Source organism: Pelobates fuscus, chromosome 8, assembly GCF_036172605.1.
Source record: "Pelobates fuscus isolate aPelFus1 chromosome 8, aPelFus1.pri, whole genome shotgun sequence".
NCBI classification, from domain to species: Eukaryota; Metazoa; Chordata; class Amphibia; order Anura; family Pelobatidae; genus Pelobates; species Pelobates fuscus.
This window is the reverse complement of record NC_086324.1, coordinates 87,722,553-87,750,354: the sequence shown is the minus strand read 5'-3', so window position 1 is coordinate 87,750,354 and position 27,802 is coordinate 87,722,553. Positions and strand designations below refer to the sequence as shown.

The 27,802-nt window shown below is 40.5% G+C and overlaps 1 protein-coding gene across 4 annotated transcripts in view; it reads right to left on the bottom strand.

The window, feature by feature from the left end:
* Positions 1 to 27,802, bottom strand: part of GULP1 (GULP PTB domain containing engulfment adaptor 1) — a 670,190-nt gene that overhangs the window by 160,334 nt on the left and 482,054 nt on the right. For all 4 annotated transcript variants that reach the window (XM_063430129.1, XM_063430126.1, XM_063430128.1 and 1 more), the window contains 2 exons: positions 22,534 to 22,605; positions 17,891 to 17,989 (listed from right to left, as the gene is read on the bottom strand). In XM_063430129.1, the coding sequence (XP_063286199.1) occupies positions 17,891 to 17,989; positions 22,534 to 22,605 (171 nt within the window). The remainder of the gene's footprint in view (positions 1 to 17,890; positions 17,990 to 22,533; positions 22,606 to 27,802) is intronic.

Sequence of the window (27,802 nt, the reverse complement as noted above, 5' to 3'; positions counted from 1 at the left end):
CCGCCAGCTTTTTTTTTAAATTCTTTATTTTTGTGTCAACACCGAATGCGGCTCAAAAACAGTAGAAGGCCCACGCAGGGGCCGATCATTGACATATAGTACATTTCTTTTTTACATAGAAACAAATAAGTGTGTACAGCATATATAATTTCTTAGCGCCGTTCGGTGTTGTTTTTAAATTTTAAAATTGTAGGGCACTTTAGGCCCTGTGTTCGAACATGAACATAAATTGAGTCCAGTCAATGCAATACTTGGCAAATTAACTTTTCTTTTAAAACCTTACAAGTTTTGTGCGGTTCGGGTGTCCGCGCTTCAGGGTCAACATTGTTGTGGTCGTGTGTGTCTCACTCAGAGCGGTTCTCATTGGTGTGTACCGGTTGTGTGTGTTAGAGCGTCTAGCTTGGCTTCAATTTGTCTTGGCAGCGGACGCCTCGTGGGTCAGACCCCTTTGGTCATGTGCAGCTGTGTCCTCGTCAGGCGATCTCCCCTGAGGGGGCGATCACCTTGGAGGTGTCAGCAGCCTGTTTGTGGTGTTCGTCTCTGATGTGGGGTGGGTCCCCGGAGGACCGCCTGTCGGGTCCTGTGCTTGAGTTTGTCTAAGTGCCATCGTGGGCTATCATAGCCTTAAGTGTTCTGCGCTAGATAACCTTAGTTTATTGCCCAATTGGGTTGCTCTGGGTGACTCCCTTTAGCATTCAGGTAGTCGTGAAGGTCGGTTTGTCTGTCTGTTCTAGTGTATCTCGTATCTGGTGAGATGGGAGAAGGGGGGGGTGTTGGACGGGACTGTGGGATGGAGTGAGGGGGGGAAGAGGGATAGGGTTATGAGTCGTCGGGGCGCCCGGCGGGCACTGGTCTCAGCTCTCGTCTGGTCCCCTGATCAATCTGAGTGGTCTCAGTCTGAAGTGTATGCCTCCCATGGTTGCCAGATTTTTTGGAATGTTTTTTCTGTGTTTCGTATTTGGGCTGTAAGTTTGTCCATCAGGTATGTGTCTTTGATTTTAACTATTACGTCATTGTCAGTGGGGACCGTGGGTTTCAGCCATACCTGTGCAAGGGCTCTCCTTGCTGCCAGGGTGAGTTTGTTCAGCAGTTGTTGTTCTTTCCTAAGGAGGCCGTCTGTTGGTCGGGACAATAGGATCGCCCATGGGTCTAAGTCAATGGGGCGTGTGAGAACATCTGTCATCAGCGACTGGATTCTCTTCCAGTAATTGGTTACTTCAGGGCATTCCCACCACATGTGAAGGAAGGTACCTTTACCTCCGCATCCCTTCCAGCATGTGTCTGTTGAGGTTTTCCCCATTTTTTGCAGCTGAACAGGTGTGGTGTACCACCTCATAAGCATTTTGTAGGATTGTTCTTGTTGCGTTACACAGATCGACGTTTTAGCCGTCGCCTCCCATATATCTACCCAGTCCTCTCCCTCTATGGCCCCCCCCAGGTCTGCTTCCCATTGGTGTATGTAACTGGGGTCAGTAGCTCCCCTTTCCGGGGCGCTGAGTTGCGCATAAATGGCCGTGATCAGACCCTTTTGAATCCTTTCCGTATTACATAGTTGTTCGTAAAATGTCATTGGGGTCTGGGCTGCTTTTTTTACAACAGGGTTTTTGGCGAAGTCACGTAGTTGTACGTATCGGAAGAAGTCCCTAGTTGTTAAGGGTGCCATGGTTTTTAAAGTGTCGAAGGTTTTAAAGGAGTCTCCGTCGTACATATGCCCGTATCTTTGTATACCTGTGTTTTCTATCCCCCTAAAGTCTCGTGCGCTCAGCCCGGGCTCAAATGCTTTGTTCCGTAGATACGGAGTTAGCGGTGAGGGTGTGTGTTTTAATGCATATTTAATGGCCGTGAGATCCCAGATCCTTATGGAGTTAAGGATTGCCGGGCAAGTGGTGCGTAGTGGAGGTCTGTCTTTTTTGGGCACCCATATCCAGAACTGTGGGAGGTCTGTACTCATTAGTTTCGTCTCCAGGTCTACCCACCTATGTGAACCCTCCGGTGTGTGCCATGCTATTATTTGGGCCAGTTGAGCCGCCAGGTAGTATAGGTATAGGTTTGGGAGTCCCAGCCCGCCCCTCGTTTTTGGTCTGTACAGGACTAGTCGAGCGATCCTGTGCCTCTTCCGTGCCCAGATAAAGTCATCTATATGCCTCTGAAGCGTCTGTAGATCTTGTTTAGTCACTTTAGTCGGTAGGGCCTGGAATAGAAACAACAGTCGTGGGAGCAGTGTCATTTTGATTGCGTGCAATCTTCCAATCCACGATATGGGCTTTTCATGCCATTTGTCCAGATCACGGCTGAGTGCCTGGATAGCGGGCGTGTAATTGGCGCTATATAGTTTCTCCGGGTCCGCAGTGAGTTTGACTCCAAGGTATTTAATGTCTGTTCTAGTGAATCTGAGAGGGTGGGTGTTTTTGATGTAGTTAATCCCCTCCGTGTCCATTTCTATAGGCATGGCCACAGATTTGTCTAGGTTAATCTTGTAACCCGAAACACTCCCGTAATCCTCCAGGAGTGCCACCAGTCGGGGCAGGGACTCCCTTGGATTGGTGAGAGTGACCAGGACATCGTCCGCGTATGCGGAGACTTTGAATTCTTCCCCCCCTGCTTGTATGCCTGATATGTGCCTGTCCTCCCTTATTCTCTGCAGGAGAGGTTCCAACGAGAGGACGAACAACAGGGGGGAAAGGGGGCAGCCTTGTCTGGTGCCGTTAGCGGGCGCAAATGGGGTCGGGGCCGTTCCCGGTACATTAGTCTGTGCCCTCGGTTCAGTGTACAGGGCTCTCACTCCTTTAACAAATGTTTCTGGCATGTGTAGTCGGTCGAGCAATGCGAAGAGGTAGTGCCATTGCACCCTATCGAACGCCTTCTCCGCGTCCAAAGATAGGATCAGAGAAGGCGTCCGGGTCCTCACCGCCCACCATATGACGTCCGCCCCTCTCCTGGTGTTTTCATACAGCTGTCGTGACGGCACAAAGCCAACCTGGTCCGGGTGGACCAGAGTGCCCAGTAGGGGGTTCAATCGCGTCGCCAGTATTTTTGCAAAGATTTTTACGTCAAAGTTGATTAGGGAAATGGGTCTGTAGTTTGCCGCTTCTGTCGGGTCCCTTCCTGGTTTGGGTATCAGTGCTATATCTGCTGTGAGCATTTCCGGGTTGGGGTGTCCACCTTCCATCCATTCGGCGTACACTTTCGCCAGTTTTGGCGTCAGCGTTTCCCTAAACAGTTTATAGTAGGAGCCGTCGAAACCGTCCGGTCCTGGGGCTTTGTTACCTTTGAGGGCCGTAATCGCCTTGTCTATCTCCTCCTCCTCTATGGGCGCCCCCAAGGTGTGTAGGGCCTCCGGGTTCAGTTCCGGCATGTGTGTGTTTGCTACGTAATCGGCTACCGCCTGTGTGTAATCCCTATTGTTGCTGTTTTGGTCTGGGGAGTGGTTGTAGATGTGCGCGAGGAATTCCGTGAAGATCTGGTTAATCTCCGTAGGGTTCTGGGTGATCTGCCCCCTTTTGTCTCTAATCGCTGTTATGGTTTGGAAGTGGGGCTTGGGGTTTAGTGCCCTGGCTAGTAGGGTGTCCATCTTGTTGGAGCGTTCGTAGTAGAGGCGTTTCTTACGGACTAGGTCTCGCCCCAGGTCCTCTACTGCTGCGGCTCTAATTTGATGTCGGAGATCCCTAAGGTCTTGTAGTCCCTGTGTCGTAGGGGATTGTTTATGTCTGGCTTCTGCCCTTCTCAGCTCCTTTTGGAGCCTAAAGAGGGTTTCTGCCCTTTGCTTCTTCCGACGGGTTGCAAGTTTGATGAAGATGCCCCTTAGCACCGCCTTATGAGCGGCCCATATCGTGGATTGCGTCAAGTCCGGGTCGTCGTTGTCGTCGAAATAGGTCGAGAGTTCGCCCTGTATAAGTGTCTCAATCTCTGGATCTTTTATGAGCGAGCTATTCAGTCGCCACTTCCATGGAGGTTTAGGACCTGGGAGTCTGAGAGTAATTTCTACATCTGCGTGGTCCGACCATGTAATAAGATTGATGCGCGCAGACTGTACCCATGGTATCCCGGTCTGATTGACCAGGAACATGTCTATACGGGAGTATGTGGAGTGCGCTGCCGAGAAGAAGGTGTAGTCCCTCTGTCCCGGGTTGCGCAGCCTCCAGGAGTCGAGTAGTTTCGTCTTCTGTATAAATTGGGTGAGGAGTTTGTCTTGGCCCCTCGTGTTCTGCGTCCTTTGTCCGCCAGTCGGGGTACTACGGTCTACTGTGGGGCAGGGTGTAGCGTTTAGGTCTCCCCCCATGACTATGATTCCGTACGGTAAAGCGTGGACTATCGTGTGAAGTCGCTCCCAAAAATCTGGGTCTGGCTGGTTGGGTGCGTATACGTTGATCAGGTGGTATGTGGTGGCGTGTATCGTCCCCGTGAGGATGATGTACCTGCCCATAGTGTCTGTGCTCGTCGTCTGGGTGACGAAGGGGCATTTTTTATGCATGAGTATTTCTACTCCGTTTTTCTTTACCAATGCCCTGGAGGAGTATGCCCTAGTGTATAGGTGGTCCGTTAGTTGGATCCGGGCTGAGCGCAGGAGGTGTGACTCTTGGACAAATGCTATGTCAGTTTTTTGTCTTTTTAATTCCCTCATTAACAGACGTCGTTTAGTTGGTGTGTTTAGGCCATTAACGTTCAGGGAAGTAATTTTCAGTGTCGCCATGTTATATGTTACTGTTAGGTCTCTATTGGCCTTGATGCTTTGGTTCCGATACCTACCCGCCGTGCGCCCCTTCGAGCCTTGGTGTTAGGGTGACCTCCTGGAGGTCCCTTGGGTTTCTGGGGCCCTGGGCTTTGTGCCGGGCTGGGCCGGTGAGGGGGGAGGGAGGGGGGATAGGATTTGGTGGGAAAAAGGGGGGGGGCAGTGGAGAGGTGCAAGCCCGCCAGCTTTTACCATACAAGCTAGTGGAGTCCGAGGCGTTCCAAAAATTTGTAGCTATTGGGACACCGCAGTGGAAGGTACCCGGCCGAAATTTCTTTGCTCAAAAGGCAATCCCCAACCTGTACTCGATTGTGAAAAAGGAAGTAATTACATGTCTGGTACACAGTGTTGGGGCAAGGGTCCATCTGACCACTGATACCTGGTCTGCAAAGCATGGGCAGGGCAGGTATATCACCTACACTGCGCATTGGGTAAAACTGATGATGGCTGCCAAGCATGGAATGCGTGGCTCTGCAGAGGAGTTGGTGACACCGCCACGACTTGCAGGCAGGCCTGCTGCCACCTCCTCTACTCCTCCTACTCCACCCTCTTCCATAACCTCCTCGGCTGAGTCCTCTTCTGCTGCTGAGTCTTGCTCCACATCAACGGCACCCCCCAGCTCCCCAGGTACTATTCCACATCCCGGATACAGCAGTGTCACGCCGTCTTGGGGTTGACTTGCCTGAAAGCAGAGAATCACACCGGACCAGCACTCCTGTCCGCCCTGAACGCACAGGTGGATCAGTGGCTGACTCCGCACCAACTGGAGATCGGCAAAGTGGTTTGTGACAATGGAAGAAATATGTTGGTTGCATTGAATTTGGGGAAGTTGACACATGTGCCGTGCATGGCACATGTGTATAATCTGATCGTACAACGCTTTGTGCATAAGTACCCAGGCTTACAGGACGTCCTGAAGCAGGCCAGGAAGGTGTGTGGCCATTTCAGGCGTTCCTACACGGCCATGGCGCACTTTGCAGATATCCAGCGGCGAAACAACATGCCAGTGAGGCGCTTGATTTGCTACAGCCCGACACGTTCAACACTCCTAATGTTCGACCGCCTGCTCCAACAAGAAAAAGCCGTTAACGACTATTTGTATGACCGGGGTGCTAGGACAGCCTCTGCGGAGCTGGGATTTTTTTTGCCACGTTACTGGACGCTCATGCGCAATGCCTGTAGGCTCATGCGTCCTTTTGAGGAGGTGAAAAACCTAGTCAGTCGCACCGAAGGCCCCATCAGCGACATCATACCATTTGTTTTCTTCCTGGAGTGCTGGATCAGGCCGTAGATGAGCGTGAAGAGGAAGAGTTGTGTTCACCATCACGACCGGAAAAAGCATGATCAGCATCGCTTGCTGGACCTGCGTAAACACTGGAAGAGGATTGTGAGGAAGAGGAGTCAGTGGAGGAATGTGGCTTTGAGGAGGAGGAGGAAGACCAACCACAACAGGCATCCCAGGGTGCTCGTTGTCACCTATCTGATACCCGTGGTGTTGTACGTGGCTGGGGGGGAAGAACATACCTTCAGTGAGATCACTGAGGACGAGGAACGGGACATGAGTAGCTCGGCATCCAACCATGTGCAAATGGGGTCTTTCATGCTGTCGTGCCTGTTGAGGGACCCTCGTATAAAAAGGCTGAAGGAGAACGACCTGTACTGGGTGTTCACGCTACTAGACCCCCGGTATAAGCAGAAAGTGCCTGAAATGTTACCGAATTACCGCTTTACACAGCGTATAAGGGTGATGTCACAGCACAACGGGAATCTAACAGGGGAAGAGGTGAAAGTAAGCCTCCTCCTCCCACGACCACGCCGGCAAGGACAGGACGCTTTACAGACGTGTTGTTGATGGAGGACATGCAGAGCTTTTTAAGTCCTATGCATAGCCACAGCCCTTCGGGGTCCACCCTCAGAGAACGACCCGACCGACAGGTAGCAGACTACCTCTCCTTAACTGCAGATATCGACACTCTGAGGAGCGATGAACCCCTTGACTACTGGGTGTGCAGGCTTGACCTGTGGCCTGAGCTATCCCAATTTGCGATAGAACTTCTGGCCTGCCCCACTTACAGACATGTTTACAGACGTGTTGTTGATGGAGGACATGCAGAGCTTTTTAAGTCCTATGCATAGCCACAGCCCTTCGGGGTCCACCCTCAGAGAACAACCCGACCGACAGGTAGCAGACTACCTCTCCTTAACTGCAGATATCGACACTCTGAGGAGCGATGAACCCCTTGACTACTGGGTGTGCAGGCTTGACCTGTTGCCTGAGCTATCCCAATTTGCGATAGAACTTCTGGCCTGCCCCACTTCAAGTGTCCTGTCAGAAAGGACCTTGAGTGCAGCAGGAGGTATTGTCACTGAGAAGAGAAGTCGCCTAGGTCAAAAAAGTCTAGATTACCTCACCTTTATTAAGATGAATGAGAGATGGATCCCGAAGGGACTGACAGTGGGCGATACATTCGACTAAAAAAGGCCTGATGAGGGGGACGTAGCAGGGATTAAACTGATAAGAATAGTACTACTTAACACACCACTCCTATCTGGTGGCACATTAGATTGCATGCGCAGTGCCCAAAATTTGAAGTAGGAGGACCGACCAAGCATCTTTTTCCATCTCCCGGTTCCTAAAATCGATGCCATATACACGTCCCCTGATAGGGGATGTAACAGGGATTAAACTGATAAGAATAGTACTACTTAACACACCACTCCTATCTGGTGGCACATTAGATTACACGCGCAGTGCCCCAAATTTGAAGTAGGAGGACCAACCAAGCATCTTTTTCCATCTCCCGGTTCCTAAAATCGATGCCATATACACGTCCCCTGATAGGGGATGTAACAGGGATTAAACTGATAAGAATAGTACTACTTAACACACCACTCCTATCTGGTGGCACATTAGATTACACGCGCAGTGCCCCAAATTTGAAGTAGGAGGACCAACCAAGCATCTTTTTTCCATCTCCCGGTTCCTAAAATCAATACCATATATACGTCCCCTGATAGGGGACGTAACCGGGATTAAACTGATAAGAATAGTACTACTTAACACACCACTCCTATCTGGTGACACATTAGATTGCACGTGCAGTGCCCCAAATTTGAAGTAGGAGGACCGACCAAGCATCTTTTTCCGTCTCCCGGTTCCTAAAATCAATGCCATATACACGTCCCCTGATAGGGGACGTAACAGGGATTAAACTGATAGGAATAGTACTACTTAACTTACCTAATAATAATGCAGAGAGAGGCAATGCAGAGAGAGGAGTCTGAAGAAGAGGAGTCAGAGGAGGAAGGTGGCTTTGAGGAGGTGGAAGACCAAACACAGCAGGCGTCCCAGGGGGCTTGTTGTCACCTTTCGGGGACCCTTGGTGTTGTACGTGGCTGCGTGGAGGAAGAGACCTTCAATGACATCAGTGAGGACAAGGAACGGGACATGGCTAGCTTGGTATCCAACCTTGTGCAAATGGGGAGTTTGCGGTTGTGCAAATGGACTGTTTGTGGTTGTTTGCGGTGCGTTAAACGGGGAGTTTGGTCTGTCATTGTGAAGCGGGCATAACCCTTAAACTACCTGATCAATACAACATCATACCTGATGTTTTAAAGCACGTTATTCCAAACAATTTAGGAATGTTAGGTGATTTATGCCCTTTATGGATTAAAACCAGACTCTGCATCAACTATGTAATTTTCCATGGGGGTTTTGCCATGGATCCCCCTCCGGCATGCCACAGTCCAGGTGTCAGTCCCCTTGAAACAACTTTTCCATCACTATTGTGGCCAGAAAGAGTCCCTGTGGGTTTTAAAATTTGCCTGCCTATTGAAGTCAATGGCGGTTTGCCCGGTTTGCCCGTTCGCGAACATTTGCGGAAATTTGCGTTCGCCGTTCGCGAAGGAAAATGTTATGTTCGCGACATCTTTAACAATAGACAATCACAGTCTGCTTAACCCCTTAAGGACCAAACTTCTGGAATAAAAGGGAATCATGACATGTCACACATGTCATGTGTCCTTAAGGGGTTAACTAATAACACACAAAGAATGAAATGTTGCCATGTTTTTATTGAACACACCATGTAAACATTCACAGTGCAGGTCCTGGATGGATTGCTATCATCAAAGGAAAAATGAATTCCCAAATTTATCAAGACATTTTGCAGGAGAACTTAAGGCCATCTGTCTACCAGCTGAAGCTCAACAGAAGATGGATGTTGCAACAGGACAATGATCCAAAGCATAGAAGTAAATCAACAACATAATGGCTTAAACAGAAGAAAATACACCTTCTGAAGTCGCCCAGTCAGAGTCCTGACCTCAACCCGATTGAGATGCTGTGGCATGATCTCAAGAAAGCGATTCACACCAGACATCCCAAGGATATTCAGAAAAAAACAAAGAAAGGTTGCTCCAAAATTAAAAAATAAATAAAAAATATACGATAATAATTGTAAAAATAATAAAAGCAGATAAGTTCCAATGAGTGTCAGGAGATCAAATGGTTTTAGTCTCTAATTCCGCTGTGGGGGTGACTTCTCTTGTTGTAGTGGTTCACACCGTCTCGTGATATGGAAGACACAAGAATAGAGGACCAATCGTGCGGAGTGTATTACAGTAAATCTAGTAGTATTAAATCATATGTATTTCACTCACATTTAGATGAGCTATAGCCAGCTCTGGGTTTGTAGGCATATAGCGGAATAATCCCCGCTTACAGGATGTGTTGGTGCTTGTCCTCCAGGGGTCTTGTCCAACTTTCAGAAGAAGAAGATAAAAACAGCAGATAGTGCTCTCTGATGGTATTATTGAGGTAGTGAATAAAATAAGATAAAATATACTCACAAAAGAAGTGCAGGTCTCACTGCACTTTTAGGGTAGCGTTAGTGGTATAATCCCCACTTCAGGATATATAGTATAAAAATGCCAGGAACAAATAGTTAAAATGATAAAAATTATAGAAGTGTATAAAAAATGATATACTTCATTTTGATAAAGCCCCAGCAGTGAAACGCGTTATGGTTATTTTATATTGTGTTTTATATAAATAAATGATTTTTTGGTTAGATATATGCACCATTATAATTTTTTATACACTTCTATAATTTTTATCATTTTAACTATTTGTTCCTGGCATTTTTATACTATATATCCTGAAGTGGGGATTATACCACTAACGCTGCCCTAAAAGTGCAGTGAGACCTGCACTTCTTTTGTGAGTATATTTTATCTTATTTTATTCACTACCTCAATAATACCATCAGAGAGCACTATCTGTTGTTTTTATCTTCTTCTTCTGAAAGTTGGACAAGACCCCTGGAGGACAAGCACCAACACATCCTGTAAGCGGGGATTATTCCGCTATATGCCTACAAACCCAGAGCTGGCTATAGCTCATCTAAATGTGAGTGAAATACATATGATTTAATACTACTAGATTTACTGTAATACACTCCGCACGATTGGTCCTCTATTCTTGTGTCTTCCATATCACGAGACGGTGTGAACCACTACAACAAGAGAAGTCACCCCCACAGCGGAATTAGAGACTAAAACCATTTGATCTCCTGACACTCATTGGAACTTATCTGCTATTATTATTTTTACTATTATTATCGTATATTTTTTATTTATTTTTTAATTTTGGCGCAACCTTTCTTTGTTTTTTACTGTGTATTCCTTATATAGAGGGTTAGAGGGTCACCCTCTATAAGGTCGCTGCCTGTCCAATATATTATTAGCGCTAACCTACACCCCTTTTTTCTTTTACTGTATTTTATCCCAAGGATATTGCTGAACTGAAACATTTCTGTAAAGAGGAATGGTCAAGAATTACTCCTGACTGTTGTGTACGTCTGATCTGCAACTACAGGAAACGTTTGGTTGAAGTTATTGCTGCCAAAGGAGGTTCAACCAGTTATTAAAGCCAAGGGTTCACATACTTTTTCCACCTGCACTGTGAATGTTTACATGGTGTGTTCAATAAAAACCTGGCAACATTTCATTCTTTGTATGTTATTAGTTTAAGCAGACTGTGATTGCCTATTGTTGTGACTTAGATGATGATCAGATCACATTTTATGACCAATTTGTGCAGAAATCCATATCATTCCAAAGGGTTCACATACTTTTTCTTGCAACTAGAAGTAGATAGAAAGGTAATCATAGTTTAGTAGATAAATTAGATCAGCAGTTAATAAAACAACAATTTAAAAACACATTCACAAAATAAAATGCACGTATAAGGAGAAATGTGCAAATAAAGTACCACTTAGGCTGGAGGACTAACGTCTCTTTTGTACCCTGTGTTCAAAGTCCCAATTTGTATGTCCGTTTCCTCTCCAACAGCTGGCCATCTTGTGGGGGTCTTCACTCAATGTGTTTCATCCTATTTCCTCAGAGAGACCTTCAATGACATCAGTGACTTTCCAACATTTAATATTCAATTCCTCTGTGTCTACATGTTCCTGCACAATTCAGTCCTGACTCTAAGTGACATCACATGTTGTGATGTCTGGGGTTGTCAAATGTGCATATGTTAACCAGCATGAATTGCAAACTAACTTTATTGTTCTTGTATGCACCGGATTTCACTAATGTCACCGATAGACACTCTGAACATGTGTATTAGGCCACTATTTAACTACACTAATAGGAATTCTCATGATCAGCTCGTACCTTCATGAACTCAACCATATAAACCAGACAACAAGTCTTAAAATGTATGCAACTGTCCGTTTGTGATAGAGCTGATGCCAGAAACTACCATAAAATTACATAAATGATAATAGAAATACATATAAAAATGCATATACAGAAAATACTTACAGTATACTCAACTGAATATATATTCAATCATAAAACAAATCATGCAATTTGTTACTTCCAATTGATGGGTTTCCTTTGTGGAGTGGTGTAGGTGGGGTTGTAGCCTTTTGCTTTCCCAATCACTTTCCACCACAGTGTAGAGAAACTACCTATTTCAAGGAAGTAAAACACAATAGTGTTGCTTTTATAATAGCGTATCTACTATTGTGTGAGTGGTGAATGGAGTTACAGCTTGCATCTTCATAAGTCCTCCATAAGTCCTGATACATGTAAAGTGAAAGTGGCTCTATATACAGAAAGATAAATGCTACCAACAGAGATGCTAATACTATGCACTCACACACAGAATAGTGGTCATGACAAGCCATAAGTGCAAGCTCAGTCAATGCATTCACATTAAATATCATCTGGATAATATAATTCCATGTCTTTAAGAAAGATAAGCAATCAACTCCTTGGTCCAATTTAGAGATGCATCAGTGAGCAAGGGTGCACATGCCTATATACATATTAAAATAACACTTTTGTTTTTTAAATAAAGCATGTCTGAACAGTCCATATAAATGAGTTTTTTTTAGCTAATCTTAAATACCATATTATAGTCACCATCTCCCAAGTGCTCCCTAATTTGAATGTTTGAAATGAGTAAACATTATTAGTTATGGACAAATACAAAGATAAAGCACCTCGCTTACAGCAGAAGTAGCTTAGTATCCAACAGCTCAAAATACATAGTAAAAACAAATAGCACGTTACCTGCACTCTGGCCTAAATCCCTATGTACATTTAAATAAAATGGAGGCTCTTTAGTTTTATACCAATGGCCATTTGAATATAAGCTACCCCATGTTTGTCTTATTAAGAGTTTATACCTATATAGGGGCAGCACCCCTTCCTGTCTCAACAGAGAAATTTGCCTTTTAGCTGATACCAGCAAGGTGATTTGTCTGTTTTATAGCCCTATTTAGGGTTAATAAGTATGCAGGGGCTTATAAAACACCCTTTCATGTCTCATTAGAAATGTTTACACACTGATACCAGAAAAGTGTATTGTATGTGTAGAAGCCATATAAAGGGTTAAATGTGAAAGGGTTTATAAAATACTCCTCCCTGTCTCATTGGAGATTCTTGGCTTATATCAGCAAATCTAATGGCTAGAGTAGAACTCACCTTATGGGGCTTGCCTTGACGTGGCAGGCGAGCTTATATTCAAATGGCCATTGGAATAAAACTAAAGAGCCTCCATTTTGTTTAAATGTACATAGGGATATAGGCCAGGGCGCAGGTACCATTCTTTGTTTTTACTATGTATTTTGAGCTGTTGGATACTAAGCTACTGCTGCTGTAAGCGCGGTGCTTTATCTTTGTGTTTGTATATAAGGTTTGTACCACACAGCTATGTTACATTGCTGCCAGCCACCCCATGTTTGTCTTATTAAGAGTTTATAAGTATGTAGGGGCAGCATCCCTTCCTGTTTTAACAGAGAAATGTGCCTTTTATCTGATACCGGCAAGGTGATTTGTATGTTTTATAGCCCTATTTAGGGTTAATAAGTATGTAGAGGTTTATAAAACACCCATTCATGTCTCATTCGAGATGTTTACACTTTGTCTGATACCAGCAAAGTTTATTGTATGTGTAGAAGCCCTATAAAGGGTTAAATGTGAAAGGGTTTATAAAATACCCCTTCCTGTCTCATTAGAGATTCTGGGCTGATATCAGCATATCTAATGGCTAGTGTAGGACTCACCTTTTGGGGCTTGCCTTGACATGGCTGGCGAGCTTATATTCAAATGGCCATTGGAATAAAACTAAAGAGCCTCGATTTTGTTTAAATATACATAGGGATTTAGGCCAGAGCGCAGGTAACGTTCTCTTTATTATTAGTTATGGAGCTGTTGTATATCAGTTTTAAAACCCTGTTTCGTTTAATTGTACTTCTAGTCCTTCTGGCCCAATCCATGTATGAATAATTAAAATCTCAGAAAAGTAGCAAATTACCGAATAAAAAAGAGATATATCTGGAATGCTAATTTAAAAACAAAAACAAAAACTATTATTATAGAATTTAATAAATGTATAAGACCACTTATGCTACACACTGCCATGTTCACCTCTAAACACAAAATTACAAAGAATAGAAAAAAATTTTTCAATGTAGCAATTATTAGATGAAAATCCTGCACCAAAAACTCAAAATTAAAAGTGGTGTGTAATACTTATTGGACAGCAGATGGCACCAAAACAATCATCTCATTGCATATAGATATAAAAGAAAAAAATACAAATAATAGTGCAGATGGTCTAAATGGGTAACCAGTATAGTGTATATATAATAACCTAATATAGTTCAATATTAGTGCAAATGGGCTAGATAAGTAACCAGGATAGTGTATAGGTAATAAATTGATATAGTCCAATATTGTTTCAAAACATAAAAACATAAAATAGCTCAAAGTGCATATCAATCTTTATTATACATAAAATCAGTGTAATAGAAACAAATAAATTATCTCTTACAAGAAAGTGTTGTGAGCAAATACGGTGTACACCGCTACTCACTGCCAGGCTTTATGGCTTTAAATATACTTGTGATGGGGCTGTGACTTGTACCTCTGTGTCTCTGTGCAGTCCCTTGTGCGGTAAGTCAGTGCAGCTGATTTTCACTCTCTCAGCTTATGATATGATCTTAGGAGTCTCTGCCCCCTTAATGCCCTGTTTTTAAGATAATTATTGAATGTATATGCTTTTTTTTGTTTTATTTTAATGTGTTATGTTATATAATGATATGTATGTACATATTGTTTAAGGAATATTTACATTAGAATGTACGTTTAAACCAGTCCTTTATATAGGATGAGAGACTGTGTATCTTTAAGAAAGGACTTACAATGAATTTTTCCTCGTATTCCCAATTTTCCACCAATGAGGAGGGACCTTGGGGACACTGTAACCCTACAAAAGACCTTCTTCAAGGTGGAGATTTTAGATTCATTCCATCCTGAGAAAGCTGTAAATCCCGGCAAAAGGCATAGATGACATCACACACACGGCAAGTAGGGGGCAGAGATTCCTAAGCTATTGTAAGTCGAGAGTGGGGAAATCAGCTGTACTGACTTATTGCACCAAGGACTGCACAGAGATACAGAGCTACAAGTCACAGTCCCATCACATCTTTTTTTAAAGCCATAAAGCCTGGCAGTGAGTAGCGGTGTACACAGTATTTACTCACAACACTTTCTTGTGCGAGACAATGTGTTTGTTTCTTTTACACTGATTTTATGTATAATAAAGATTTACATGCACTTTAAGCTATAATAGCTTTTTTTAATACAATATTGAACTATATCAATGTATTGCCTATACACTATACTGGATACCCATTTAGACCATCTGCACTATTATTTGTATTGTGTTCTCTTTTATATCTATATGCAATGAGATGATCGTTTTGGTGACATTTGCTGTCCAATAAGTATTAACACAGCACTTTGAATTTTGAGTTTTTGGTTTGGGTTTTTCACCTAAATATTGCTCCACTACTTTAACAATTGTAACAAATTACCCAGTTGTGCAACCTTATTAATGTGAGATAGCACCATCGGTATTAATGTTTAGGGGATTGTAACATACTCCTACTAATGAATATCACCGCTATCTGCAGTAGTGCGCAGCACAGGTATCTCGGAAAATACCAACTTAGAGGTCCTCTTTAGTTTGCTACCTAATGCCTTGAACTTTTAGATCCTCCATCTTTTTCAAACTTTGTCATTTGTACCAATGTGGCCTACAGCAGCCAGGTTTCCTGAGTTGAATTTAGATTAAGTGACACCATCGAGGAGAAATAACTACATAAGAGTTGTGGTTTTAACTAGCACAGAAAGACTAACATATTGAGTCTTGTGGATGGAATCTTTAAAGTACCTAGGCTTTTGGGCACCCCGGCTCTAGAAGGTGTCACAAATTGGGAGACTGTCATTATTTCCACTGTTAGCTTTTTTTTTTTTCATGACATGGAATTATATGTGTTCTCAGGATCTAAAAGAATACAATATATATTGAATGAATCTAGCTTTTCCAGGAATCAATTTATACTAGTTTTGAGAAATGTATTAAGTGAGTACTGCTATTTAAGCAATTAACAAATAATTTAAGTTCTATTTTGGACAAAAATGAGAAACCATGTCTATAAATATGACATTTATTTTACTGATGACTCAGCTTACAAGAAATGGAAAGTTATTTATTTATTTTTTTAATAGCAATGGGTTCAACTCACAATGAACTATTTTATAAAATGTACATCACATAGTCAGTAGTCATAAAGATTAATACCATTTCAAAATTTGAATTTGTTCACTCAAGCATGCCTGATGATGTTTAATTCTCACTCAGGTCATTGTCAAGCCCTCAGATAAAAGCCAAGTAAACTTTAAAACATTTCTGCCATTTTCTAGTTTGTAGTTTAGTTCTGAAAGGTGCTCCAGGTAACCACACATTAGGTGCAAAGAAAGGTTATATTACAGACAGATATGCTGTGTTTTTATATATATATATATATATATATATATATATATATATATGTATATGTATATATATATATATATATATATATATATATATATATATATATATATATATATATATATAAAATAATAATAACAACAATAATATACATTTTAGTATTAGTATAACAATGTATATAATTATTACAGACTGGGAGTGGCCATCTTTAAGTCCTCTTTGGTCATAATCAATGGTAATATGAACACTGAATAGCTGAAAACATGATGTCAAGATTTATAAACATGCACTAACCTTTCCTAACTAGCATGTTCTTTAATCAAAAACACTGCTTATCCAACCAAAGAGTACATAAAGATGGCTTCCCCCACTCAGCAAGAGTACAACAGGAAATGCACTGTATTTATACACATTCATTTCTAAAGAAGAAACTGCACAGAGGCGATGATAATGTAATTATTTTAACAAATAAAAAAATAACGTTTCTTTTATGTTTTAGATAACAATTTGCTACACTTTATAAAGTCACATTTCCTGTTCCTCCCTCCCAACCTGATAAACCTTCACTTTTTGCAAAAAAAAATATATTGCTGTACATGATGTAAATACTTAGATTCCTTAGAGTTGGAATTCTCTTTGTTTTTTATAATAAATACTTGACATATGGACCACATCTCCTCAAAACAATCGCTGTGCCCAAAAAGCACTTTGCATCAGTTGAGCTCAGCAGTGCTGTAGAAAGTTATTTATCTCTGGTTTGGTGAGAGCTATTTCCAAAGAATGAGGGATTGTAGCAGGGACATAAAATATGAGCATCTGTTTTTATAATTTTTGTTTTGTCTTTTTAAAAATATTTGTATTGAATAGTCTATTTAACGTATTTAAAAAAGAATGGTTCAACTTCAACTTGAAGCGTCCCTTTAATGAGGGACATTTGTTTTAAAGTTAGCTTTTAGTTGAACATTAACTTCCTTTATCGTCAAATGTAAAATAGTTGACTCGGGATTATGAAAAGAGCACAAAACCAGCTGGAGTGAGGCAAGTTAATAACCCTTATTATGGGGCCATGTTTCAATATATGCACTAAAAGGGCTAAAATGGAGAAACCTCCCTTTGCATTCTCAAAATGTGCCTTAAGAGCTCCATAAAATTCTTTGTGTAATAAAAATGATTTTCTCATAAGGAGAATTATTCCCATAAGTAATGATTTTCCACCAATGATTTCAAAGCCTGAAGCAGCATTCCGATAAAATATAAGGTGACTTCATTAACCATGATGTAGTGCAAGTAATGAATTATACCCAAACCTAGAAAGTTAGGATTTGCTTTAATTTGAACAATTTGTATACATTGTTGGGTGCATTATCACATATGTCATGGGTATTAATATTCTAATGATATGTTTATATTATACAAACAATTTAAGCAGCTTATGGTACATTCCATGTCCAATTTTATAGTGATTGAATTTAGATCACTTTTTATATACCTTTTTATCATACAAATAACATGCTTGGTTTATTTATAACTTGAGAAAATTATTTTCAAACTGTCATGGACTAGATTTACCAGAAATCTGGTAAAAAGACAAATTCGTACATCAACAGTTCTTCCTTGATGATTTTATTAATATTTGTCATCTCATTCATCTTAAAATGGATATGCAAAGTGTTGCACTCCCCTAACAATATTTAGAAATCTATTTTTTTTGGGAGTACAATAAACATTTGATGAGACATCAACCATAAGAAGAATTGCATGACCTACTTTGCTATACAATCCAGTTCACTCTTGTGACTTACCTTTGTTTTTGGTTCTAGAATTTTCACACCATATATAGATATCTGGAGTTCAACTTTCGGTGTTTTCTGACCTTCAGATTTTTTTATATGTCTTGCAAACTAGAAAAATATGGGAAAGATTTTTAGAAACTAACTTTAAATTGAACTTACTGTTTGGGTTAGTTAGAGGGACTCAAAATGCACCACAGCAACTTACGATTATTACAGCAATTATAGTTCTAAAAAGCTGTTCCTGTGAATTTAGCTTTATTTTCTGTTAAAGAGCAACAGTCACCTTATAAGTACTTTTTTTTTTTTAAATATAATACCCTTTTTATCAAGTATTTAAAAAAAGAAGAAGAAATATATGTATATATTTCTATGCAGTAAGTACAGCAGGGAAGACCATAGAGACTATCGGTTTTCAAACACTGTTTGTCCAAAGGTGCATGTATATTAGGGAATGACTGATTATTGGTCAGGCCGATATTATCGGACGATATTCAGTATGTGACAGACCCATCTGTATAGACTAAGATTGCTGGTTTGTCTGTTTGCCCCTTTTCGTCTATTTGCCTGTCCGTATACCCCTGTTCGTTTTTTTCCTGAAAGAACCGATTAAAACTACCGAACGGACGGCCACCCGGGAGAGAAGTGTGCTGCTGGTTAACCTCTTAGCCCCAATTAGAATGTTGTGGTTAACCGCAGACACCTCTCCATTCCAACCGTATTCAGGGTGGTCGTTGTTCGTATGCCGACCACGAGGCGGCGGCCATTTTACACCATGCGAAAGACCAGCGGTGTTCGGCGCAGATTCTATGGAACTAAAAACCGACACTCTTTCTGCCGAACACCACTGAAATTATCGACCGCCCTTCTCAGTCGACAAGGCATGCGACCACCGGCCGTTCGGGAGTTTGGATTACACGGATGGACTTAACCCAGATGGACTCCCATGGAGTCAATCGCATACCGAAAGACTGTAAGAGACTTTGACTCCATGGCGATTGAACTGTACATATGGGATCTGAGCGCTATTCGCTAAGAATATGCACTCAGATCCAGGCTATCTGGGGATACGTTGCACGAAGGTAATATGTTTGGTAATTGTAAACTTATGCAATTTTACACGGTTTTTGTGTCTAATTTAAAATGGCGATTTGCCTCTGTCCTGGAGATAATTGAATTACTTCTCGATTAGCTCCAGGGCAGAGGGGAGGAAACTGGGATGCATTGTGGGAATATTTTGTGCCTGTATGTCTAAAAGTGCCATATGTCTGTCTGTCATTACAGTCTCCCATTTGGTCCCCTAGGGGAGTGTCCACCAAGTGGGAGACCTGCATATACAGGCGGGCCCACAGTAAAGGCAGTTCTTATTTTACCCTCAATGCGGAGCTTGGTCTCGTTATTAGAGGGGAGATTTACTACACGGTTAGCGACTGATTACTGGAAACGTAAGCCGCTTGGATGTTATATTTGATCGGCTGTTAGCCGCGATTAGTGGATTTCTTATTCGTGAGTTTTGAGATCCGTATGGGTCCCGGTCGGGAGACTGGTACATTCCCCTGGTTGCAGTTCGTACGGTTGGAGTATACGAATGGAGATTGCATTATTGCGTAAGGGGAAGCTTAACTAAACGGCTGTTTTACTCCTTTATGCAAGAGGGGTCTTAACACAGTATTTTTGGCAATATCGGTATCGGCCAATAAAGATACCAATATTGCCGATAATGCATACCAGGACCGCCGGGCCCATGACAAGCCCAGCGGTCCTGGGGGTGCCCGCAGCAAGCTCCCAATTACCTTCCCAGCAGCTCCCTTTAAGCTCCTCTGTCTAAATCTCACGAGTCCTGCGGCTGTCCGAGCGTTGCCAGGCAACGCTCTGCGCGGCACTCTGGCTGCAAGATTTAGACAGGGGAGCTGAAGGGAGCTGCTCGGAAGGTAAGTAAGAGGTTGCTGCAGGGCCCCCACTACACAGTCCATGCCACTGGACCACCAGGGAATGCCATATCCCACTCCCTGACCAAGTAAGAAGCAGGGAGGGGGGACTAAATTTTATTTATTTTTTTAAAATTCCCCCCTATTTTACACAAATTACATACCTACAGAAACAAACACATACTGCACACTCTACACACACAATCTGCATTCATTATATACACACACTACACAAACACTGTATTCACTATACACACTGCATTCACTATACACACTACACAAACACACACACTCTGCATTCAGTATATACACACTACACAAACACACTGTATTCACTATACACACTGCATTCACTATACACAAACACACACACTGCATTCAGTATATACACACTCTCTACACAAACACACTGCATTCACTATACACGCTGCATTCACTAAACACACTACACAAACACACACAGTCTGCATTCAGTATATACACACACATTACACAAACACACTGCATTCACTATACACCCTCTATACACTGCATTCACAATACAAACACTACACACACTGCATTCACTTTACACACACTACACATACACTACATTCACTTTGTGCACACTATACACACTGCATTCACTATATGCACACTGCATTCACTTTACACACACCACACACTACATGCACTATACACCCTACACAAACACACTCTGCATTCATTATATACACACTACACAAATACACACTGCATCCACTACACAAACACACACAGCTCCCCTGTTTAAACACACATGTGGCATGTATATTTTGTGCATTTAGCTTTAGAAATATATATATTTTTTTAAATGGTAAATGTACAGAATATTGGTAAATTATCTGCTATCGGCCTGAAAGTTCATAAAATTATTGGTATCAGCTCTAAAAAATCAATATCGGTTGATCCCTAGTGTATATGGCTGAAGGATCCTGTAATATGCTAAAAGTACATATGCTTCATTTGAAAAAAAAAAGTATTTCCTTTCAATACTTGATAAAATGATTGTTATATTAAGTATATTTTGAGGTGACATTCATCCTTTAAATCTAAGGAACCAAAACTCCATCCCTACCACTCATGTCCATTATGGAAGCATGTGCACACAGCAATGTATCTGTGTTGTGTGGGTTCACACTCACAGCAAGGCATAGTTTCTACAAGGAGAGGAGTTGCCTACATGCAGTTAGCAGAAATATACTGTTTTGGTTATGGGTTTTGGAGGTTCCCTTTAATCATTTCAATGACATAAATAGGGATTGAATATGTTTTTTTTCTTAATTATCAATGAGAACTTAATTTGCTTTACTATATTTGAAATAACCTTGAGAAAACTGATATACAATCAGATAGATCAAACATTTATTTGTGTGAATTACTGCACAGCTTGTCTGAGGTCAGCCATTATCTCAAAATCTGAATCCCAAATAAACTTTGTCTTAGTTATGTTTTGCTTCATCACTGTTATTGCCATTTTTCCCTTTAGCTTTTTTTGTACTTTGGGTAAAGAGTTCCCTGGCAGCTTTCTGCTATACTATAGAAAATAGCATTCATATTTTATGTTTCATATGTAAAATTTCCTATATTACCTCATGAACTATTAATATGCAACTGCCATGACGGTTTCATTTGAATTATACTGATGTTCCATATAGGATACATTTTGCTTGTTCAAAATGAAAAAAATATAAATAATGCAAAAGCAACTATTCATAACAACAAAAAAAGTACTGTTTCTAAAAAAACAAATATGCCATAAAATAGGAAATATTAAGTTATGTTTATTACTTTAAGGACAGATTCATAGCACCGCCATCTGGTTTACTGATGTTACAAACTCACACTCATAGTTACAATACAAGTTGCAATCCTATCTTATCTTTTGTTATAATAGAAAAATAAAGCCATAAAACGTTGAGGCTTTTTGTTTGCTGTTTTTATATTTCTAGTAATTACAGTTTCTATGTAATTTACACCATGTGTAAAAATTGACAGTAATAAAATTCCTAGATGAAATAAAAAAAATATTCTGAAAATAAGGGTGAAATCTTAAAATTGTAACAATACAATCTACTTTAACTAATAAAAAAAATTATGTTAAAATAAGCCACAGAGCTAAGCATTTATGGGTGATATAGTAAAAATAAAATAGACTTTATTCTAGGAGCAGTCTGAAAAATAATAAAAAAAACAAACAAACAAAAACTTGCTTAAGAAATAGATAAAAGTTTTACTACACTCAATGGTTTCCCACTATGAAAATGCATTAGACGGGTACCGTTCTAATGCATTTTCTTAGTGGGAGGCCATTGACAGGTTGAAAGCATGCTGGTGCCAGAGGAGGTGCCAGACAGACCTGGAGAACAGGCACAGTCGTGAGAACCTTGAAGTTAAACCATTCAAAAATGCTTCAATCACTTAAGGTAAGATGGTGCCCAGGATCTCTGTCATCATGCACCACTAAACAATCACTAATGATGTCCATTACTGTTTGGTTGGTTGTTTATAGTCTATGTTCAAGTCCACTTTTATCATATGCAAAGCCCCCAAGACACATGAATTTCACGATTTAGCATTATTTATGAGCAGCATAATAGAAGACATCCACACAAACGTGCATTTTTAGAAGATGAAGATGACAATACTCAAATGTGGTGTGTCTTCCATTTCCCATTGAAATAATTTGTGAGTTATATGTCAACTTACCTTAAGTTTTCTTACCGCATCTCTTACAATTTCAGTACCTTTAGGTTGTTCTACTTCTGTATTGCCAAGAAACTGTAAGATAAATAAAAATATGTTTTCTATGAATTAAGCAGAACAACCAATTCATGTAGAATTCATGAAGAATAGTATACAAATGTATTATAATAAAAAACATAAACAAACATAAAAAATACTAACAAAATTAAATACAGGAATACAATAAAAACAAATATACAGAAATGGTCAAAAAACAATCATTCCATGTTCTTCATAATTTACTTTAGCTGCTCGTACCCTGTTCACACAATTTTCTCAAGTAAAAAATATATATGTACATTCTTATTATGAAATGATAAGCTGCAGCTCTTAATTAGTATTGAGAAGTTGTATTATTATATTAGGGAGTAAGATTAATATTTACATAAATATAGAGCAATTCATTTTTAGCAAATTGCACTTTGAGAATTAATAGCTGCATGTGTCAACATTTTCTATTAAATGTTCCATTATTTTTTCTATCAGCTGCCAGGAGAGAGCAGTGTAGGACACACAATGAGCAAGCAAGCAACATTTAATGACAAAATGATCACACTATACTGCATGTATAATTTTATACAAAATAAAGATCAATAAAGACAAACATTGTTTCTTCTATTAATTTTTTACACAGATAAAATTAAATAAATATCTTATTGCCCTGCAGTAAAAACATAAACAGTCCTCAATAAATACAGATAATGTTTATTGGAAATTAGGATTGGTATCTGTGTAAAATAGTGGATATTTACCTAGTTCATGAAGACTAAAACTCCAGTTTTCCTCAATATCGTCATTAAAACAGAATTGGGCAACCTCTACATCCTGGACATGGTTGTCCTGAAAAACTAATTTTCTATCTACTTAAATATATACCTCACTAAGAGACCAGCAGAAACTATAAAACTATTTTAAGTGCTATGGGATACGTTAATACATTAATGATCTTAATCATTGGATTTAGCCATCATAACATCAATAAGATCATTTTATAGCTGATGCGGAATAGGTTAAATCTGTTGGTGTGTATAAAATAATACACATTTATATTGCATAGTAAATGTCACCGTTTATTAGCCTCTTAGAGATGGAAACATCATTAATAGCCTTAATTTGTACAATGGCTTTTTAAAAACTGTCTAAGCCAAAGTTCTTTATAAGACCTTACTAGTAAGCAGTTCCAGGAAATTCCTCCTGGAAGCTGTCTCGGGCATCTGACTGCTATGACAATTTAATATTGAGCAACAAGAGAGCCTTCAGGACTCTTTATACATGCTGATTAAGTCAAACTGATCAGCTGTCTAAGCCCATTCTGTAGGACTGCATGCATCATCTGTACCTGTGGGTCAACACTAACTTAACTATTTTGAAAATCCTTACATGTGAGACAGACCAGCAGTATACGCTTAGCCCCTGTGCTGTAATGATTCTGGGAGACCATTACACGTCTAAAGGAACACTCCAAATACTTTATGTGAAGAATGTGTCCTCTTAGAATTAAGTAAATAGTTAAAGGGATTCTGTAGTGTTAGGAATACAAATCTGTATTCCTTACACTATAGAGCCCTCTGGTCCTCCCCTCCCTTGTGCACCCGACTCATAAAGCCTAAAAAAACCTTTAGTCACTTACCTGATTACAGGACCGATGTCACCGATTTTCCTTTTCTGAAAGGGGAAGGGCTAATGTGCATGCATGGAAAGCATCGCAAGCACATTAGGCACTCCCCATTGCTTCAATGCATTACTTTGGGGATTTAACTGATGTTGGATGTCCTCGTGCAGAGTGTAAGTGTCTAGCGTCAGTTAGGCAACCAAAAGTCAGTTAGCCACCAGGAAGTTCTATAGGCAGTCTTCGCCCTGCAAAGTAGTTATTGCAGTTTCTCAAAACAACAATGATTTACGTTGCAGAACTAAGTGGGACTGTGACACTGCACTCAATGAGTCAAAACAGTCTGGGTGACCATAGTGTCCCTTTAACAGTAGGGTTGAGGTTAGAATTAGGGTTGAGGTTAGAATTAGGGTTAGAATCAAGATTGGGGTTAGAGTTAGAAAAAGGCTTAGTATTTTTTAATTAGAATGACATTTATAGCTAGAATGATATATGCGTTTCTTTATTAGATTTTGGTAATTATGTAGGGGAATTTATCAGATTTCATTTTTGTTAATGAAACTGAAAAAGTTACATAAGAAGTTTAATTACAAGACAATGGATAATGTTTTTTTCTTGATGGGGTATTTGCCACAATGCCCTAACACTGTGCCAATTCATCAGATAGTGTTATTGGGATGCAAATTAAAAAGTATGAAAAAAATTAGGGCATATCTGTCATTTGACACTATAACTTTACAAAAAGCTTAGCTAATCTACACATGAGGACATTAGTGTACACAGGCAATGGAGTTGAATCCAAATTGCGGATATGTTAGATATTGTAATACATAACCCTTAAATACACTGGGAAGATGCAATGTATTGTATCTGTGCAACTTTAAATAGTCTTACAACAAACCTTGACTGAAATTACAATGAGCTGACATGCTATCAAGTGCTATTTGTGCATCATTTTATTATCGAAAATATAAGTTACAGTGACTTAATAAACTTGAGGTATTACTGATCACATGAACAGTATCTTAATTTAATGTATCATTATAAGGAGATTTTCTGGATTTGCCTCAGATCTCCAGGCAGCTTTTTGTAGTTCAGGGTCCTTCAGTCATTGGGAAGCGTTGGTACCTGCTTGTCTGCAGTTATACACATTGGTTACACTATTTTGCAGAATGTTGGCTGGAAACAGTAAAGATTGGGCACAGAAACTGCATCACGCTGTATAGGTGGGCGAAGATAAAATGGAAACAGAGCAGACGTAGAAATGTGACGTCAAAATAAAATGCACAGTGAAGATATTAGAAGAGGAATAAAAGAGTAGAAACAATGAATAACTGAGGTAAAGGGGCAAAAAAATATTGAAACGTAAGAGTGGAAATCTTTATAAGGGAAAGAAAATATCAAACAGAGAAATAGAAGTAAAATAATGTGTAAAGAAAAGAATGGTTAAATCTGAACTTAAAGGGCTTGAGTCTTTTGAATAAAGACTTGATAGGAATGGGATGAAAATTACATGTTGGAATTTTTAATAAAAGGAAAAAAATGGCAGAATAAAAAAGCTAACGGTGGAAATATACAGTGATAACTAGCAAGGAAAATAATTGGACATAAGGACAATTGGGGAAGTGTTCCTTAATGTTCCTTAATAGGGGAAGTGTTCCTAACTAACTGAGCTTGCTCACATATGCTTGAAAGCAGACTCTGTTAAGTAGGCTCTTTCAAGTAGGATTTAAAAAAACAGGAGTTTAAACAAACAAGGCGTTTAAACCAGCAAGGTAATTGTTTTAGTGTCCTGTATTTGGTAACTGGGGAAATGAGTGTCAGCAAGATTACTGGTTTGACTCAATGCACATCTTGAAGCATGTATGCATGCCTGGATGTACCCGTCCAGAGTCCATACCTATGGGACAGGTGTGTGCAAGTGGCTTCTCTGGAAGCTCAGAATGGAGATCATGATAAGCAAATTGCGACATTGAGGGAGATTTACAAACTTGAGAGGAGTCTGCTGCTCACTGAGCAGAGTTTAGTGGGGGCAGCTAGTCGAGTAAGAAGAGATAAGTGAGCTGGGGAACAAGCACGTAGCTGGGTGACAATGGGACGAGGTAGCATGGGGGTGGGATGAGGAAAGCGTTAGATAGTCCTGACTTTGTGCAGCCTAGCAGATTTGCCTGCTTGAGTGAAGATGTTGGGAGCATCAGGAGTAGCTGTACTAAAGGAAGCTGTTCCTTCTAACAGCCAAGGGAATAGCTCCTCTAGTACATGTGTGAATTAAAATATAAGGAAGGCTAGACAGGTTGTGGTGGTAGGGGACTCTATTATTAGGATAGTAGATAGGGTAATCTGCTGCTCTGATCGGCTCAACCGGACAGTTTGCGGTCTCCCAGGAGCTTGGGTCCGGCATGTTGCTGACAGAGTGGATGGATTATTGGGAGGGGCTGGGGATGACCCAGCGGTTATGGTCCATGTTGGTACCAATGACAAAGTTAGAGGAAGATGGAAGGTCCTAAAGAATGATTTCAGGGAATTAGGTAGCAAACTTAAGAAAAGGACCTCCAATGGGGTATTCTCTTAGATATTACCTGTGCCACACGCTACAGTGGAAAGAAAGCGGGAGATTAGAGAGGTCAATGCATGGCTGAAGTATTGGTGCTGGAAGGAGGGCTTAGGGTTTTTAGAGCACTGGGACGATTTTGTGCTTGGGTACAACCTTTATAGCTGTGATGGATTGCACCTAAACGTAAGAGGGTCTGCAGTACTGGGGGACAGGATGGCTAGAAAGTTGGAGAAGATTTTAAACTATTGGTAGGGGGGAAGGGTCATAACAATCTTCAAAATGGAGATAGAAAAGAAAGGAGATGGGCTTTAGCTCAGTATAAAGAGGGTGGAGATGGGGGGAGAAGCCAGCTCAGAAGAGAGGAAGTATGTAATATTAACAAATAATTCATAAAAAGTACAAGTTACTCATTATAATATGAAATGTATGCTTACAAATGCAAGGATACTAAATAACAAAATGGGGGAACTAGAGGCAATAACATACACTAAACAATATGACATGATAGGCATAACTGACACATGCTGGGATGAGAAACATGACTGGGCAGTTAACTTAAATGGTTACACACTCTTTAGAAAGGATAGAAAAAACAGGAATGTTTGTATGTCAAAACAGGAATGTTTGTATGTCAACCAGGAATTGAAGCCAAATCTCAAGCAAGAGGAATGTGATGAGAAAATGTAGATGTTTTATGGGTAAATATCTGCTTGGGGCCAAAGAAGGGAAATCAGTTATTGGTGGGATATGTTATAAACCACCTAATGTTATTATTGACGTGGAACAATGGCTGTTTAAGCAAATTGAGAGAGCTGCAAATCTGGGCAACATGTTCATTATTGGAGATTTTAAGTACCCGGACATGAATTGGAACAGAGGAAGTAGTAGTTCAGAAAAGGGAATTAGGTTTTGAACTTGTTAAATAACACCTTCATGTCACAACCAACTAGAAAGGGCGCTTGTCTGGACCTGGTTCTAACAAACAATTTTGATCTTTTGACCAACATTCAAGTAGGTGAGTACTTGAGAAATAGTGATCACAAAATAGTGTCCTTTAAAATAAACTTAAA